The following is a 16876-nucleotide window of genomic DNA, read 5'->3' on the forward strand; positions in this document are numbered from 1 at the left end:
TAAAAGCATTGGGAAGTGTCACATCCAACTAGACTTCATGTTTAGCCAAGCATGTAAAAACCCTGGAATTAGAAAGATTGATATTTACTGCCTACAGGAGACAGAAATGTTGAGAAAAAGCAAAAGTGTGGGTACCCCTTGCAGGATGAGACAGCAAAGGACAGCATAACATGGAACCACTTGCATGTGGCATTGGCTAAGTGTTTCAGCATGACCCTAATTCTCTCCCAGAGCTAAGGAAAAATATAGAAAATTAACTTCACTTTCCCTATTTTAACTGTATCTCAGATCAGTCCAACAGAATTTTTAGGGTTGTTTCTGTCATAAGGGGCACTGAAGGAACAGATGCATGCTGCATCCCCTCCAAGCCCTGTACAAACAAATCAGTTCTAATAAAAAAAGAAAAGGCTACACTTGCCTCTAAGTACTCATTCTCCCTCAAAAAAGCAGTTCTGGTCTCCAAGTCAATTAAGGCTCAAAACAATATTTAACCCACTTATGCTATTTAATTTCTCCCTGATCCTAGGGATATTTCTTGCTCAGGGATAGAGATCACAGCATCTAAATGGGCCCTGAATGGCTTAGTTCCTCCTCATTCAAAGATCATCTTTATTCCTAAAGAAAAGTAATAAAGTTTAAAATATGCACCTAAAAGTAAGAGACAATAAGGAAAAATAAAACAACTAATAAACAGACGGAAAAAAAAACTTAAAAATACTTTTTAAAAAAATCACCAAAAAGCAAAAACCAACAATGAAAACCAAACCAAACCCAAGACAAACAGAATCTTAACCATATTGTTTAATGTTGTACAAAACAAAAAATTGGTATTACAATGAAAAGGGATTAGAACACTGGTAGCCCATTGCCATCTCTCTAGCTAAACAGTTGAGATTCACTTCTCTGTTCATACCATAGAATGTTTAGTGGCCTTCAGGAACAGAATGACTTAAAAAAATCCTTGTGTCACTTATTTGTTTCTCTACAGTTCAAAGCTGTGCTCACAGAGACGGCTTCTTCTAGTGGAGTCTTCAGGTATATAGGAATTCAGTTGTAAATAAAGTTGAACCTAAAATTAAAAGGATTACACCAAGTGAGGAATTTTCATTCTTTTTTTTAAGGGCATTTTTGAATAAATAGGCAAATGTTTTGTTTCTGCTCTGGATAAGCCTTCACCTAACAGGACAAAAGTGCATTTTTTAATATCAAAGCTTTACAGTATAGCAGGGAGCATCATTTTTAACAGCCAATCCTACACTAGCATCGCACAACTGTCTCTTATGGTTGCAGAAGAACTAATTATTAACATTCCATCTCCTAAAATATGTTCATAGATACATATATCACAGTGAGTTACATTCCTCCATCAGCAACTCGTTTGCAGCATTTCTGCTGCCAGGCCAACCTTACGTGTTCCAAGGGGAACATACAGACATCCTGAAGAGAGAATTTTTCCCAACTAAGTTTCATAAATAACTGTGGAAGCAAACATCCATCTCAGCTTCCAGATGCCCAGCCTTTGGATGTGTCTGTTGCACCACTACCCAACCTGCATAACAGACAATGTTTTGCTGGTACTCAAGAGGAAGTATCTGCTGTCTTTAGAGGAGGGCAAGCCAAAATTTGGGCTAGAGAGAAAAATACTCAGCAGGAAACAAGAATATTGTGGGTAACACCAGTGCTAACATTCTGCTAACATACGTTTTTCATCACAGTAGGTGCGTGACAGAACTACATCCCTGAGGAAGAGCTGGCAGGCTGTGGGACTCCTGGCATGCCTGAACATTCTCTCAAGTAAGAGACCAGTGAGACAGACTAGTTAGCTCTGGAGAGATAAGCCACAAGCCATTTTTAGGTAAGAAAGTCAAACCATGTATACATTGCAAGAGAAAGGAAAAAAAATACAGCTATCCCTACAGATATTTGTGTCATAAAGACGCTACACTTCATTAACTCTACTAGAGTGTAAAAAACACACTACATTTAACCAGCACAAAGCTGTGATAACATGCACACCTAACTCAGTGTTTCAAACTCGCATCCTGATTTTAACTCTCCAGCTGTCCACAGTAGCTACAAGAAGCTGTTCCTCAGTCTGTGCACTGCCTTATCCTCACTGTCTTCCATGCCTTCCTTAGCTGCAACTGCTAGGTAGGACTTTGTTGCTAGCCAGTCGTGATCAATGCCTCAGAAGTGTCCATCACAGCTCATCTGAAGTAGAATCTTTGGGACTGATGCCACCTTTTTAAGTTGGTTTCTGTAGCGCTTTGCCTTGCACTGGTGTCCCACAGCAAATGTGTTCCCAAGAACCACTATATAAATACAACATACCTGCTCAGAAGTTGAGGAAGGCTGGAAATAATGGGTCCATATCCTGGTGCATTGTCATAGAGCTCAAACAATGGTGCAGCAACCAGCTTGTAATTTTTGGGGACTGCAAACAAAGCTAAAACCAAGTACAAGTTGATGAATCAGAAAAATCAGCACACATGCAGCCAACATACCATCGTGCCATGTAGACCTCAAAATAAGTTCACTACATGGAGCACTCAAATAGGTTTATTCCTTTTCTAGATAAATGTAGAATTCACGTGCTGTACACCAACTGATGCAGGAACAGGAATGAAAATTTACTAGGTACTCATGTTCAAAGGATCATCTATCTTCAAAACAAATACCAGTATTTGACTTTTTTAGTGATCAACTACAAACATACGATCAACTGCAAGCATACAATCACAACTTGGTTTTCTTTGAGTGAAATGTAAGCATTTAAACATTGTTACAAATACAACACTTTGATGCAAAAAAAAAAAACACTTACCCTTTTCTTGAAGCTGGACCAAAAAAAGCTTTTTGTGTTCTTTTGGCTTTGTAATATGAGCTGGGATATATGGATACTAGAATAAAAATGGTAAAATACAGTTGTACAGAGCTCTGAAAACATTGCGTAATCTTAAGTGCTACTTTATAAATGATCAATCCCTGTACAAGCTTTCAATGTGTCACATATTGTTCTTTCATGGCATCAAATAAAGAAAACCGTTTTCATAAGAAAGCACTTAAGAAAAGAATGCTGTTGTTGTCACAACTATTGACAGGCTCTAAAGTGGCATCAATACTTCACGAGCAGTTAAAACAACCCAATAAAACAGAAATGCATAAAAGCAAACTAAGCAATGATTTTCAATATTAAAGCCCTTAGAAATAAGGTAGTGAGACTAATTTATTCACAGAGCATCTGTTTCATAAGCAGCAGTGCAAGAGTCTCCACTGTGGCTACAAAAGGAATTGAAATGGTGCATCTGTCTTAGCATAGACCTGGAAGCCAGTACATCCAGTGGTCTCATCCACCAGGACAGGTGTGAGAAGGGAGATGAGTTCCCATTAAAAAAAGGCTGTTGTTTCTCGTCAGTCATAGAAAGGAGATGAAACAGATAAAACCCAGAAAAACTAATTGCTCAGGCAGCAGGTACTCAAGAAGCCCACCTGGAAGGCTGAAGGCTTTCAGAAGTACAAACAGAAATTTAACCAAAGAAGATGGAAGCCCACAGGGGTACTTACCTGTGGAGGTTCGAAGTTTGGTCTCCACCAGTTGCCAATGCAGTCATCAATCACCCAGTCTTGCTGAACACCATCCTGACGACCCAGTATCTATCAAAAATCCAGTACTAATCAGACCTCAAACTACCTCAAGGAAATTGTTTTTGTAAACACATACTGGAAGCACAAAGACTTGCTGCAATATATGTCTGATGCAGTTCATAACTGCTCTGAGACAGCTTTCAACAGAACTGTATACTATTTTTGTATAGAGATTTTTTTTTTTTTTAGTAAAAGCCTCACCTGGTAGGACAAGGGCACTCTAGAAAGCTTTTCTAAATCTATGCTGTACTCAGTTGGACTGAGTCCTATCAGACCAATGTGAAGAATAAAATACATTGTTACATTATCTAACAGAATTAATTCAGTTGGAGAAAATGGTACATTGGGAGGACTATCTCAAAGGCAAGTCCCCATCAGTTGTCCTCCACAACATATTTTATTGCTCATCTCTACACTCACTTGCCTGATGCCAGTCAGAAAGCAAAGCTGCAAATGAACACAGGACTTGAGCAGCGGGAAGGAGTCAGCCACACTCATGATGCAGATAAATGAAAACTTGACTGCTTTATTTGTTAACTACCTGAGAACATCACAAAAGCAACAAAATAACAAGAGTGGTAAGAAGACTACTCTAATGCTTCAGCTTATTCTGGTAATTCTAAAATAATGCAACATTCTGCCATAGCAACATAATGAAAGAAAACAGACCTCTGTCATTAGGCGCTTGAGCCCTTCTACCTCATCTTCTCCTGGATTCAGTTCACCACCAGGTCTGTTAAAATAATCAATGGTGAAAACCAAAGTTATTTTACTGCATTTACCAATCTTCACAGGTAAATTCCAGTGTGCTTCCAGGCAGAGAGTTACAAATTCACTTATGGCTCTTCAATCAGAAGTTCCAAATCTAGCTTTGCTGAATTTGAAGGCAGCAGGACAGCTTTCACCAAAACTAAAACGGCTATGTCCCTAAAAAAAAATAACCATTGCATAAAATACTTTCAGCTCAGCAGGACAAAGCATAACAATACACATGATAATAAATGGGACCCTTATAGGGTAAACTTTTAACAATAATAACCAGAAGCTGAAGGGCTGTAAATACTGCCTGTATTTGTTCTTATCACTAAACCAGCACTCACTGAAGCACAAAGAAATCAGAAATAAAACTCATGTGGGAAAATGAAGCAGGATTACTCATTTTCATCATTACAGCATTTTACAGATCATTAAAGTCTTGCCTAGTTTGTCTACAACAACCCTTCAAATCAAGATACCAAAAACAAATCTAGATGTAAAATTAGGCTTAACACACAAACAAAATTGAGAACAATATAAAATGTTAAAACAGAAGAAGACAAGCATGGTAACGTGAGACAAGTCAAGGCCACGTAGTTTAAAATAGAAAATCACCACCATCACTACAACCATATTGAAACACTAAATCTCCACTCCCGCTGCGATAACTATGAGATGAACTGAAACAATTTTCTCAAATTTAGATGCCTACCTTTCTTGCTATCCAGATCAGCCATTAGTTTGTAAACAGATGTCATTCTGCATTTACAAAGGGTTAGTCCTGACCTTCACTTGCCCATTTTTACAAGCACAGCATAAGCTACTGAAGCATAACAGCTTTCACAATGCAATTACAACAAACCAATTGCTGATAATGAGTTTTAAACAAGATTTTATTGTAGTGATGCACTGTAACTAAGATTCCCAGCCAGTTCCAAACTAAATCATCCCCCTCACGAGCAAATACACTTTAGATTAAAGCCCCACCATTCAAAAAATACTTTCCAGACTAAGTCTTTACAAGCAGTGAATCCCATTCAAAACATTGAGCAGTTGGCCACAGTTTAACCTCTAGCCCACACACTTAGCGACAATAAACGGAAGTTACACTTAAGAAACAGACACTTACAGCTTGAAAAAAGTTGTACCCAGCTGCAGTAACAGCACATGGGGCAGCCTATGCTCATGCACAATCAGAACTCCTTCCACTGTCCGCCTCATGCCAATCTTGTCAAACTCTTCCCTCATGCGCTGAAACCGAGCTGCCACAGAACTGTCCTTCTCATACAGAGGCTCCTTTGTGCCAAAGGTGTAATTTGTCAGAGGATACCTGTAAAGAGGAGAAAAAATGTTACTACTGCATAAGAAGAAATCTAACTTTAAATCATCATGACACAGCATCCAGCCTGAGGCAAACCCTTCACTGCTTGATGGGTAAGTCCTAGTGCAGGACTAAAATCTTCTTTGGTGGCTTATGAGGTCCCTGTCCCAGGGAGATCTGCACTATGGAACACACAAGCACAGATAGTCCTGATGAGCTGCACTCTAGCCTGGTGCAGGCTCAAAAGAAGGAAAAGAAGCACAGAACCAACTGTCATTCAACAATCACCCTCTTTGATCTCCACGCTGCAGGGAAAAGGCAGCTGAAGCTCTGAAAGGAGCTAGAAAAGAGACTGGAGGAAAAGCTCTGCTGGGAAGGAAGGAAGCCGCACAGGACTGCAGTTTTTTTGCTGCAGATTTAACGAGAGCCTGAGAATTAACTGTTAGAAGTGGTTTTGTTTTGAAGTGGGAAATCAGACATGTGGATCACAGAAGAGGAGAAATGCTGAGTTTCTGAGTACAGGGTTGGGAGCCTGGGGAAAGATGAAGAGTGTGAGCAGGTCCCTCTGTTGGGCTGGTGCTGGGGTCCTGCACCAGCAGGATAGTCATAAGGCAGTGATAACTCAGCAATTTCTCCAGGTAAGAGAAACTGAAAACAGAAAAGAAAGGTTAGGCAAGAAATGGGTCAGTCCAAGACAGCACAGAGGGCAACAGGGGAGTGTTATTGTACAATTAAATCCATATAATAGAGAGGTCTGATGGCAGGAGACCTAGAGGAAACACAGAATCGTCCAGCTAAATCCAAAGGGAGAAGAAAATGGTTCTGGGCAGAGCAGTGATGAGTTATCACCATGGTTTCACTGACTTGTAGCACACAACTGAATTATCAGAATGAATGACCGATCTTACGTTTTCCTTAAGATGCCTCTTGGCATGGATTCTTTCCCCAAACATGCCAAACTTTAGTAGCATACACTGGTCCCCCCTCCTCCTCCAATTTTACTCATGTTTTACAGTGGTTAAAATAACAAGTCAGTTGCCATTGTCATTGTCTACATGAGCCTTTTCTCATGTAGACAAGTATGCCAAAACAACCAGTTTCCAAACCACAGATTCATTTACTAACAAGCTCTCTCACTTCCATTTACAGCTTAAAACAATCTACATTTAGTTTTCCATTCATTTCTGTTTTTAGATACACAAATGGCTTTAATTATAATCTATTACACTAACCCATACTATACTGATGTGGCTGCATTAGTCTCTACATCAAAACCTTCAGCCTCAACTTTAAAAAATGCTGCTTGATAAAACAGCTTCATGAGTCTTAGCTTCAGAAACCTGACAGAACTATTCCAGTTTCTGAAGTTAGTACTTAAACTTTCACATAACTCTGTGAATAAACTCAGCTACACTAAAAAATGACAAAAGTGTCAGTGATTAATAGCTAAAATTGAATATTGACTGTTATAGCTAACATTTGCTGGTTATTGCAACTTAACAGATGCACATAGCAAAGAACACATCCCAAATCCAGAAGAAGCAAAATACATGGCTTCTCATATAAAATATATGAACATTCATTAGTAAGTAGTTTGTATCTATGATGATTTTCTGTGGTAGCAAGCACTCTGAATTTAAACTCCAACACCTGTACCAGACAATCCACAGACACCAGGCACATCCAGCCACATCCTACTGACTGCCCAGGGTCAGCTCAAATCCCAGCGAGGCCAAGAAAAAACTCTGTGTCTCTCTGCCGCCTTTCTGGATGCCTATGAGAGCGCGAAAACGTTTGTGATGCTCATCACAGCTAAACCTTTCCTGTGTTACTTGGGATTCACACCTCCCGAGCCAGACGCTGTTTCTAAGCACTAAAGTGTTTACACCAAATACTTCACGTTTCCCCGAAGGCCGGCAAATCCTCGGTACCCTCAGCGCGGCTCAGCAGCCCCTGTGAGGGGGGCGAGCCCCCATCGGCAGACAGGCTCTGCCGCCACTGGGCCCCAGCCCTCCGAATGGCCGGGGCCCACCGGACCTCGCACGGCCGGCACTGAGGGAAAACCCCGCTGAGCCTGCTGAGGGAGCGGGGACGAGCTCGTCAGCGGGAGGGGGACGGGAGAGGGCAAAGCCAGGCAGGCCCGAGGCGGCGCTCACAGGTTGATGGTCCTTTCCAGCGTGAGCGGCTTCGTCTGCTGGATGTACTTGTTCCCGAACTGGTTCACCCCGCGGGGCCAGCCGGTCTGCGAGCGGTTGGGCGGCACCACGGACATGGCGAGTAGCGGCGAGAACAGGCGGCGGGAGCAATCGATCAGTTCTGGGCGCCGGGAGCGGCGTCCGCCATTAACGCCCGCCCAGCCCACAGAGCCGCGCGCCGCCTGCCGGGACCCACCGCGCTCCGCCCACGCCTCTCCTCGCTCATTGGCCAACGGCTTCCCATTCCGCCCCCGCGCTATCCGATTGGACACTGTGGGCGAAGCGCGGGGGCCGCAGGGAGTTGTAGTGCGGCCGCCCGGCAGCATGGCCACCAAACGTCACGGAGCGGTAGCGCCGGCGGTCGCGAAGCGCGGGAGGCGCGAGGCGCGCGCAGAGCTCTGCGCGGCCCTCGGGGACGCGGCACTGCGGGAGCGCGCGGGGGCGGCCTGGGCCCGCGGGGAGCGGCTCCGGCACGGTACGGCCCGGCCGGGCCCGCGGGGAGCGGCTCCGGCACGGTATGGCGTGGCCCGGATGCCCACCCCTCACCGATGGCCCTTCCCTTACAGAAGCGGTGGTGCTGGAACCGGCACCGTTCCGGCACGGTGTCCTTCCCGGTTTTCTGGCGGACCCGACGTTCGCGGAGGCGTTGCGGGATGAGCTGCTGGGCCTCGGCTTCCGCGGGCGGCGCAATGACCTGCTCTCGCTGCGGCAGGTGGGCCCAGGGCCGAGCTGAGCCGGGCCGAGCTGGGCCGAGCCGAGCCACCCTAACCCCCGTCCCTTCTTCTCTTCCATGGGCCGCCGCAGTCCGAGGAGCTGGGGGCAAGCCCGGAGCCCCACGTCGCCGCCCTGAGGTAAAGCATGGGCTCGGGGCTTTGCTCTCTCTGGGTGGGGAAGAGCTGTGGTGGCTCCTCAGGTCCTCGAGGTGATTGCGGGGTGAGCCCGCGGCGTGTCCGCCTTCTACCCCCGTATTCGGGCCAAAAACCGGCCCTGGAGCGCTGAATCTGTTCTGTGCTTGTCATAGGCACTGAAGTGTTCAGCTTTCATCCACACTCAGCTCTCCTCCATCTGTTACCTCTGAAACGCTTCCCGGTGCACCTTCCGACTGGTTGCATGCTTGCTGCCGGTTATTGCTAGCAGTGCTGCGAGCGCTGGGCTGTATTCCTGGCCAGCACCTGTGTGGTTCTACAGGAACACACTGTCACTCACAGCAACAGCACCTGTAACTGTTTAAATAGTTGGCAGGGAGACAGTACATTAGTTTAGTCTATGATGATATATTTTATAACAGAGGAGGATACTTACTGTGTGCTTATCTTTTCAGGCATGCTCTGTGTGAAGAATTCCAAGCATGGCTTTCTGCTGTGACCCAGATAGCACTGGAGCCCACTATTGACATATCCTGTGCTAAATATGAATATACTGGTCAGTCTATAAGTGATCCTTTCCCTAAAGCTTCTGTGCATGTGTAGGAAACAAAATATCTTTAGGATACCTAATTTTATTCTAGTTCCAGAGGGTCCCAGAGGCTGTCAGCAGCAAAACAGTGTCTGAAAATGAAGTACAAATGATGAAAAAACTGTTGCTGGTGTATAAATGCCTGTACCTTCAGAACAACCTGATCTGTCAGTTGCAGTGTAGTCCAACAGAAGTGAACCTTGCAGATCTCAGGCTGGTGATGCTGATGAGTGAAAATGCAGTTCTTGGGAAGAGCATGTTTTTTCTTGTCATATCCTTGTGGAGACAAAGCTGGGAAGCAGTTGTTAGAATGAATCACGCATATACTGGAAAGATGCTACAGCAGCAAAACATGTGTAATTGCAGATGTTTTGCTGTGCCACGATGATGAGCTGGAAGGTCGGAGCATCGCTTTCATCCTGTACCTCGTCCCACCCTGGGAGAAAAGTGATGGGGGAACGTTGGATCTGTACAGCACAGACGGTAAAAGCTCCAAGCTCAGCCTCAGGTGGATGAAAAAGATAAAGCTTATGTGCCCCTTACAGCAGCTCTCACCTCAAATAGTAGAAGGGAGATAAAGAGTTTCTCCTTTGTTCAGAGAAGCTGATGTATAAGTAAAATGTGCCCTGTAGGGATGAGCTGTAGCAGGCTTTGCAGACACTGCTAACAGGCAACAGCAGACAAACTTTTGGAAGGGTCAAGAGTAGAGGTGAGATGGCAGCAATGGCAGTAAATGTGCTTGGAACTCCAGACTGATGACAGTAACTTTCCTTTCTAGCAGTAGAACCACAGAATGGTTTGGATTGGAACAGGTCTTAAAGCTTATCTTGTTCCAGCCTGTCTGCTGTAGGCAGGGACACCATCTACTAGATGAGGTTGTTGCAAGCCCCACTGAGCATTTCTAGGATGGGGCATCCACAGTTTCTCTGGGAAATCTGTGCCAGTGCCTCACTGTTCATAGTAAAGAATTCCTTTCTAATAGCTAATCTAAACCCGCCTTTTCTTTGAAGCCATTTCCTCTTGTTCTGTTATTCCATGTCCTTGTCTGTCCCAAGTACTTCTACAACATTATTGGTAGCTCCTTTTGGCACTGGAAGAGGCTTTAGGTTGCCCCAGAACCTTCTCTTCTCCACGCTGCACAGCCCCAAGTCTCTCTTTCTGTCTCCATGCAGACCAAGCTGTTGCTATGAGCTCCATCCCTTACACCCAGGTGTCCCACCAGTCACAGAGACATGAAGTCAGAGAGAAGTCCCAGTTCATATCTTAACCAGAATATGTTTTCTTCCTCAGAACACTTTCAGCCACAGCAAATCACCAAGTCATTAGTGCCTTCATGGAACACACTGGTTTTCTTTGAAGTGTCTCCAGTCTCTTTCCATCAGGCAAGGAGCTGTCTCTTGTTAATTTTTTAATCCTCATTGTTGTGGTTATTCATTCTGTGTGTTATTACAATCCTGATGGGAGAAGAACTGTGGGTAGAGTGGATACTCATGCTAAGTTCTGTGTTCTGAAGAGAGGACTTCAAGGACTTTAAGGAGGACAAGAACCAACAAAGCAAACTTTATCAGTCTAGCTGCATCATCCTGGGAAAGAAAAATTTCCATTTCTATTTTGTGTTACTATCCTGGCAAGCCACTGCTATGAATTTGGCTCTCACTTTTTTCTGTTTGTTGGCTTGTTTTGAACTAGCTCACATTTTTGATGTGGTGGTCATGACTTTGCTCCAGAGGAGCTCCTCAAGCCATGCATTACCTAGCCAACAGTGCAAGGGCACTGTGCAGATCTGGCTGTACCCCCTCAGTGACACAGACATGGTGCAGTGCCCTGCAGCAGAAATGCTGATACAGTTAAGGAGTACTCTGTGACACTTTCCAGGAAAATGCCTGGGAACAAGATGAATAATTTGGGGATCTGCATGACACAAACACCTGACAGAAATCTGACACACCTTTGTACTTGACTTACCAGGGACTGTATCAAACAGGTCCAGAGAGCAGAAGGCTGGAGAGGAAGATGATCAGTGATATAGGTTGGGCATGTCCTGACCTAGGCCACTCAGGGGCTATTTTTGTGTAATTTATGTTCTACAGTTGTTATTTAACAGCAGCCTCTACTTGGTCACTGCCCTGATTGTTTTCAGGTAGTGACTTAATTTTGTCTTAAAAATCCATGACTCAAAGTTCTCAGAGGGAGAGAGAGAATGGATTCTCTGTGAGCTTGGAGTAAAAGCTTAGACTGGAATTCTATAAATTTGCAATGGACTTCAAGTCCATTTGCAATGGAGCCAGGTCCATCTCCTGTTACGAGTTTGCATGGTACCCAGTCCTGTGTAACCAGTGATGTGCTGCCCAATGCTGTTGCAGGTGTCAGAAGTTCTGTCGCAGAAGTGCCGCCTGTCAGTGAGCGGTTGGTTCCACGGCCCATCTGTGGCCAGACCTCCACGGCACATTGAAGCCCCCTTGGCCAGGAGCCCACACATCCCCTATGATGTGAGTAACAAGCCTGCATCTGCATTTCTGTCTCTGTCCTGTTCCTGTAATACCTGTTAGGGAATGCATCAATGTACTGGGGATGTTTTAATCTTTATTCCATTCTCCTTTTCATTTCCTGTCCATATTCGTATCCAGTTTCTCTCTTATGCATCTTTGTATGTTTTGTATACCTACAGTAATTCAGAGAATGTGGTGAATACCTGTGGTGCAATGAAATAAGGCAATGGAGTGTGTTTGTGTGTAGGACTCCCTGTGGCCAGCTCGGTAGAGGGAATTGGAGAATCTCCTTCACTTTTAAAAATTCAGTGTTCTAATCCATTTCTCTTCCAGCATGAAATATTGTATGAGTGGATCAATGTCGTTTATTTGGACATGGACTCCCAAGCTCAAATCCAGGAGGAATTTGAGGAGCGATCAGAAATTCTCCTGAAAGACTTTCTTAAGGTGAGCCCAGTGGTTCAATTTGATGTGATCTGCCAGAACTGGTCAGAGGGCTGGCAGGTACCACATGGCACGAAGACTGGGAAAGGGCTTGCTTTCACATGATAAAACACCTTCTAAGTTTCACACTTGAAGGGGAATGGACCAGGTGACCTCCAGAGACCCTTTCCAACCTCAGCCACTCAGATTCTGTGGAATGATCCCTCTGACTTCCTGTACATTGCTGTATGGAGACTCAGCAAAAATAAAACACTTGTCTTCAGCCTTCTTTTCTGGGAGCTAAATGCTAACATCTCTGCATCTCATTCTCCTAGAAAGAGAAATACCAACTACTGTGTGAAGCACTGGAGAACAAAGAGATCCAGTGGAGTAGTCGGGGGCCAGCCAATAAAAGGTGGGGAATGACAACGTGCCGCCTGGTCATCAGACTGAGCAGCAGCTGCCATGAGGCTTCGCTGGTCAATGCTGTCCCTCTGGACATGGTTCTTGTTGGCTCTCCTGCAAGAGACACATCTCCTGTCTTTCAGACTCTATGAGGCAGCAGAGGAAGACAGCCTCCCTGATACCCTGAAGGAATTTCTGCAGCTGCTGCGCTCTGAGGCCTTATTTTTACTGCTTTCCAACTTCACTGGCCTAAAACTGCACTTCCTGGCTCCCTCTGACGAGGATGAAGATGCTGAGGAGGGACAAGCAGCAGACACCACTGCACACAGCAGTCCCAAACCTAGGCAGGAAGAGACTGAACAACCAGCTAATGGCAATCCACATCAGCCACACCAGCCTGAGAACACCCCTGAAGCACAGGACAGTGAGACACAGGGTGGTGAGTAGAGCAGCAGTAGTGTGAAGGGATTCAAACAAAATTCCCAGTGATTTTCCTGGAACTAGTGTTTCACCTTGTACTGCAACCAGCACAAGGCACGAGCACAAACATGGGAGTTTGAAGCATGTTAAATTATCTGAAATCAGTGACCATTGCCAAAGAATTTGGACTAAATCAATGACTAATTTGAAAATACCATTTTAAACATACCTAGGTCTTAAAGGTGGGACTTTTGAGGGGCGGGGGGCTGTTAATCTTTTGTCAATAGTTACGTGGTTTCCACATACCCCTCCTTCATATAAAGCATAATCTTGTATGAGATAATAAATCCAAAAGAGAAAGGTGAGCAGGTCAGAAGTAAAATAATTTTAGAATTAGAAAATTGATACCTAAAACTAGGCAAAAAGGATTCAACCTTTCAGAAGACAGCCTAAACAACCATTTAGTTGTCAGCAATGACAACTATCTAAGATTAGATTAATTTTGGATTTTGATTGCTGATGTTTATTTAAAACAGTGGCTCTGAAGTTTAAGGGTAAAATTTTTGAAAATGCTCATCCTGCTCTATGTCCTGCAAGTTAGTGGGCACTGGAATAAAAGGCAATAAAAAAACAAGTCCTACTGAAAAAAGCCCACCAGAGCACTTAGCAGGAACAAAGGCCATATGGAGCAAATCTTGGTCCCCCTACTACACATTGTTCCAAGTACCTAACCTAGAGTCACTTCTAGGAAAGATACTGACATGTGATCTGTGGTTTTACCCTTTTTCACTGGGGCCAGCAGACAGTTTCACAGTGCTGTGAGATTACTGACCTCCTCCCATGCTTTGAGCTCAGCTGATGTGGCTTCATGGCTCTCCCTGGGTGTTTGTGCCCTCTCCTAGGCTCGGGCAGTCCTGTGTGTGCGGGGGAGCTGCGACACTGGACCCATGGGCACTACACTCTTGTCCATGACTCTCAAGCCACAGAATTTGCTCTTGACCTGCTCTTCTTCTGTGGCTGTGAAGGTAAGTGGATGAGAGAGAGATGTCAGACTCTCTTTCTACAAGGTTTGCATAAAGGAATGACTTCTGAGTTCTCAGAAGTCTCCGTGCTAAAACATTCAAAATTTCCCTGCTTTTTCCTACATAAAAGGTGTCTGTAGACTTTGTCCTAGTCCTCACTTAGGCATAAACCCTGGTTTCAGTAGTCCTCATTGTGTTTGGCATTGTGGCCTTGGAATCATCTCTGGCTTCTCCCGCATTTGCCAGGAGGTGGCGCTTGGACAGAGGGAAAGGCTGAGTCTCCCAGACCTTTCCTCCTAAGCAATGGCTCACGATGGCCACAATACCCACCAGGAGGGTTCCATCCCTTTCCTCATCAGAATCATCACTACACCTCCAATTCACAAAGCCCAGGGAAGGTTTTCAAAAGTTACTTTAGGCATGTCTAGGCATTTTGGGTTGATTGCTAGTTAGATAGTGTTAAAAAAAATCTAAACACAAGCATCTTAGACTAGATGAGGCCAGAATGTATAGCTGAAACCATCTGGCACATGCTGATGATTATACTGAAATCTTTTAGCATATCTGCTGATGATTATACTGAAATCTTTTAGCATATCTGCTAGGGTAGAACTGTTCTACAGGTGAGGAACAGTGCACCAAACAACTTTATATAGACCATCTACCATAAAAGGCAAATCCAGTATATTTGCTTCAAGTTGTTTCTGAACAGAAGAAAACAAATAGACTTGCAGGAGGTAAATATTTACCTTGTATCCAGTAGGTTTGGGGAATGGGGTGAAAAAATGGCATCTCCTGGAAGGCTGCATGGACCCTGGACAGCACTGAGGTTTCTAAGAATCTTTCTTTTCTATTTTAAGACTGGGATCCTGAATATGGTGGCTTTACTTCCTACATTGCTAAAGGTGAAGATGAAGAGGTAAGGACCTCAATTGCTAGCTGCAAATCAGATAAAACTGTTTAGGGTGGAGAGACATAATTACACTTTGCATAACATAATGCAGAGGGGTGCTCAGTAGCACAGTGGAGCCTTCTTGGCCCAGTCACTGCTTATGGGTGACGCTCTGGCCTCAGCTTCAAGAGGCTGCTGTTCACCTAAAGCATGAGACCCAGGCCCTGAGAGTGCCTCGTAGCACCTGCACCCAGGGTCATTTGGGAAGCCTGCCTTGAAGGGACACTAGGCTGTAGCAGAGAGAACATTTTTCCAAGGAAATGCTATTCACTGGGGTCACATTTAGCATTGGTACTGGTGACAGTGCTGAGCAGTCACACTAGTAAGAAGTCCAGAAGCCCTTAACTTATAACAGTGCTTCAGGTAAAGGGTATTAAAATGAAAATAGTGTCACAGTTCATCTTGTAACATCAGAGCTTTATTCTAACTAACTTTTGACACTGTTTTGTCTTTTCTTAAGAATTTTACCAGTTATTTTTGTGAAACTGATTTACTTCCTTATCTTTGTGTCCTCTAGCTGTTGACAGTGAATCCAGAGGACAACTGCTTGGCCTTAGTTTATAGAGACAAAGAAACTATGAAGTTTGTGAAATACATCAATCATCGAAGCTTGGCACGCCTGAACAAGCATCCAAACAGAACAGGATTTTGGGATTTTTCCTTTGTCTATTATGAGTGATGGTACAGTGTGACCACTGTCACAGAGAACAGTGGCGGGTGGTGGGCAGGTTCCTATCCGGACATTCAGCTCTGACCTAAGCTCAGACAAACTTTGCTCCTGCAACTCCATCACACTGCATAATATGTTGGCAGATGGTTTTTTTTTTAACTGCAAAAATGGAAATTCAGTCTTCTCCTGAGTCCATTGTGATACGCTCTCAACTGCTTTTAATGCTCTGTGGGTGAGGTTGTCACACAGCTGGCAGCTTTCCACCTGTTCTGTCATGGGAGCAGCACAGTGGCATCTCTGACCCATCAGGGTGAAAATTACAACTGTACATTGCCCCAAGCTGCTGACTAATTTTATTAAAAAATAAATAAATAAAAAAAGGAAATGGGTCAGTTAAATGTTTCATACACTGGTTGGGCAAGTTTTGTTACAAGATGCCCAAGACTTGCTGAGGCTTAACTGTATTGCTGAGACAAAAATAAAGGAGCTGACATGGGAAATATGAGGTTATTCCAGCTGCACAACTCTGGAGTTTTGAAGGAAGACAGTGAGGCTGAAAAGGCAGTGAGTGGGAAGGACTTGGCACCATAAGAAGGAGCAGAATTTTATTATGCGAACTGCTGTGCAGACAGACCTAGATGCAGCCCTTTTTCCAAAGAATTTACAAGGTGAACAGCCAAGAAATCTGTTCCTGCTCACTCTCCTTGGGTTGTTCTGAGGCTCCAGCCTCAGAACAGGGGCCAGGGCCTGGAAGCAGGAATGAGGTAACTGACCTTTTACTGCCTTGGTGTCTGCAGGTAGTAGGGAGGTCACCCAACAGCATGGCCTTGTGTCCTTCTAGTTACATCCTGGGATCTGCTGGGCTTTAACATGGCTTTTGTCACTGGAGATCAGCTCAGATGTTTTGAGGCAGCAACCAGCCAAGCCCTGTGGTAAACACTGTAAGAAAGGCAGTGAGTGTGGCCTGGTTGCAGCACCTCCCTGCACGTTTTTAATACTGTGCACCTGCCCAACATTCACTGCAAGCAGGACTGTGCCAGACTCACCTCTGAGGTATCCAGCCCACCAAGAGTGCAGCAGAGCTGTACCAATGCTTCAGGAGACAGAGTGCAGAACACCCTGC

The 16876-nt window shown here is 44.5% G+C and overlaps 2 protein-coding genes across 2 annotated transcripts; one reads left to right on the top strand and one right to left on the bottom strand.

Annotated features, from left to right (window-relative positions):
- Positions 1 to 783: 783 nt before the first annotated feature.
- On the bottom strand, positions 784 to 8599 carry NUDT21 (nudix hydrolase 21). The gene is made up of 7 exons (XM_086847574.1): positions 8482 to 8599; positions 5531 to 5731; positions 4315 to 4378; positions 3565 to 3654; positions 2825 to 2900; positions 2332 to 2446; positions 784 to 1069 (listed from the first exon to the last, which is right to left on the bottom strand). The coding sequence occupies exons 2-7, from the start codon at positions 5647 to 5649 to the stop codon at positions 1048 to 1050; spliced, it is 486 nt and encodes a 161-aa protein (XP_086703700.1). The 5' UTR covers positions 5650 to 5731; positions 8482 to 8599; the 3' UTR covers positions 784 to 1047.
- On the top strand, positions 7564 to 16138 carry OGFOD1 (2-oxoglutarate and iron dependent oxygenase domain containing 1). Its single transcript, XM_086847571.1, has 13 exons — positions 7564 to 8392; positions 8484 to 8629; positions 8722 to 8768; positions 9239 to 9339; positions 9739 to 9855; positions 10663 to 10754; positions 11736 to 11861; positions 12195 to 12308; positions 12620 to 12699; positions 12833 to 13128; positions 14012 to 14134; positions 14992 to 15050; positions 15601 to 16138. Exons 1-13 carry the CDS (start codon positions 7885 to 7887, stop codon positions 15760 to 15762), a joined length of 1971 nt encoding a protein of 656 aa, XP_086703697.1. The 5' UTR covers positions 7564 to 7884; the 3' UTR covers positions 15763 to 16138.
- The last annotated feature ends 738 nt before the right edge of the window (positions 16139 to 16876 follow it).

The sequence above is a fragment of the Cyanistes caeruleus genome, chromosome 12, assembly GCF_971803275.1.
Source record: "Cyanistes caeruleus chromosome 12, bCyaCae1.hap1.1, whole genome shotgun sequence".
Classification (NCBI taxonomy): Eukaryota; Metazoa; Chordata; class Aves; order Passeriformes; family Paridae; genus Cyanistes; species Cyanistes caeruleus.

Excerpts from the sequence above, each read along its gene's own strand:
- NUDT21 (XM_086847574.1), bottom strand. The coding sequence starts at position 5,649 with ATGAGGGAAGAGTTTGACAAGATTGGCATGAGGCGGACAGTGGAAGGA. Across the intron at positions 3,655-4,314 it reads TCAAGCGCCTAATGACAGAG|ATACTGGGTCGTCAGGATGG; the intron begins GTCTGTTTTCTT and ends GATTTTTGATAG. Across the intron at positions 2,447-2,824 it reads GGTCCAGCTTCAAGAAAAGG|CTTTGTTTGCAGTCCCCAAA; the intron begins GTAAGTGTTTTT and ends ACTTGGTTTTAG.
- OGFOD1 (XM_086847571.1), top strand. The coding sequence starts at position 7,885 with ATGGTCCTTTCCAGCGTGAGCGGCTTCGTCTGCTGGATGTACTTGTTC. Across the intron at positions 8,393-8,483 it reads CGGGGAGCGGCTCCGGCACG|AAGCGGTGGTGCTGGAACCG; the intron begins GTACGGCCCGGC and ends CTTCCCTTACAG. Across the intron at positions 13,129-14,011 it reads GGACAGTGAGACACAGGGTG|GCTCGGGCAGTCCTGTGTGT; the intron begins GTGAGTAGAGCA and ends GCCCTCTCCTAG.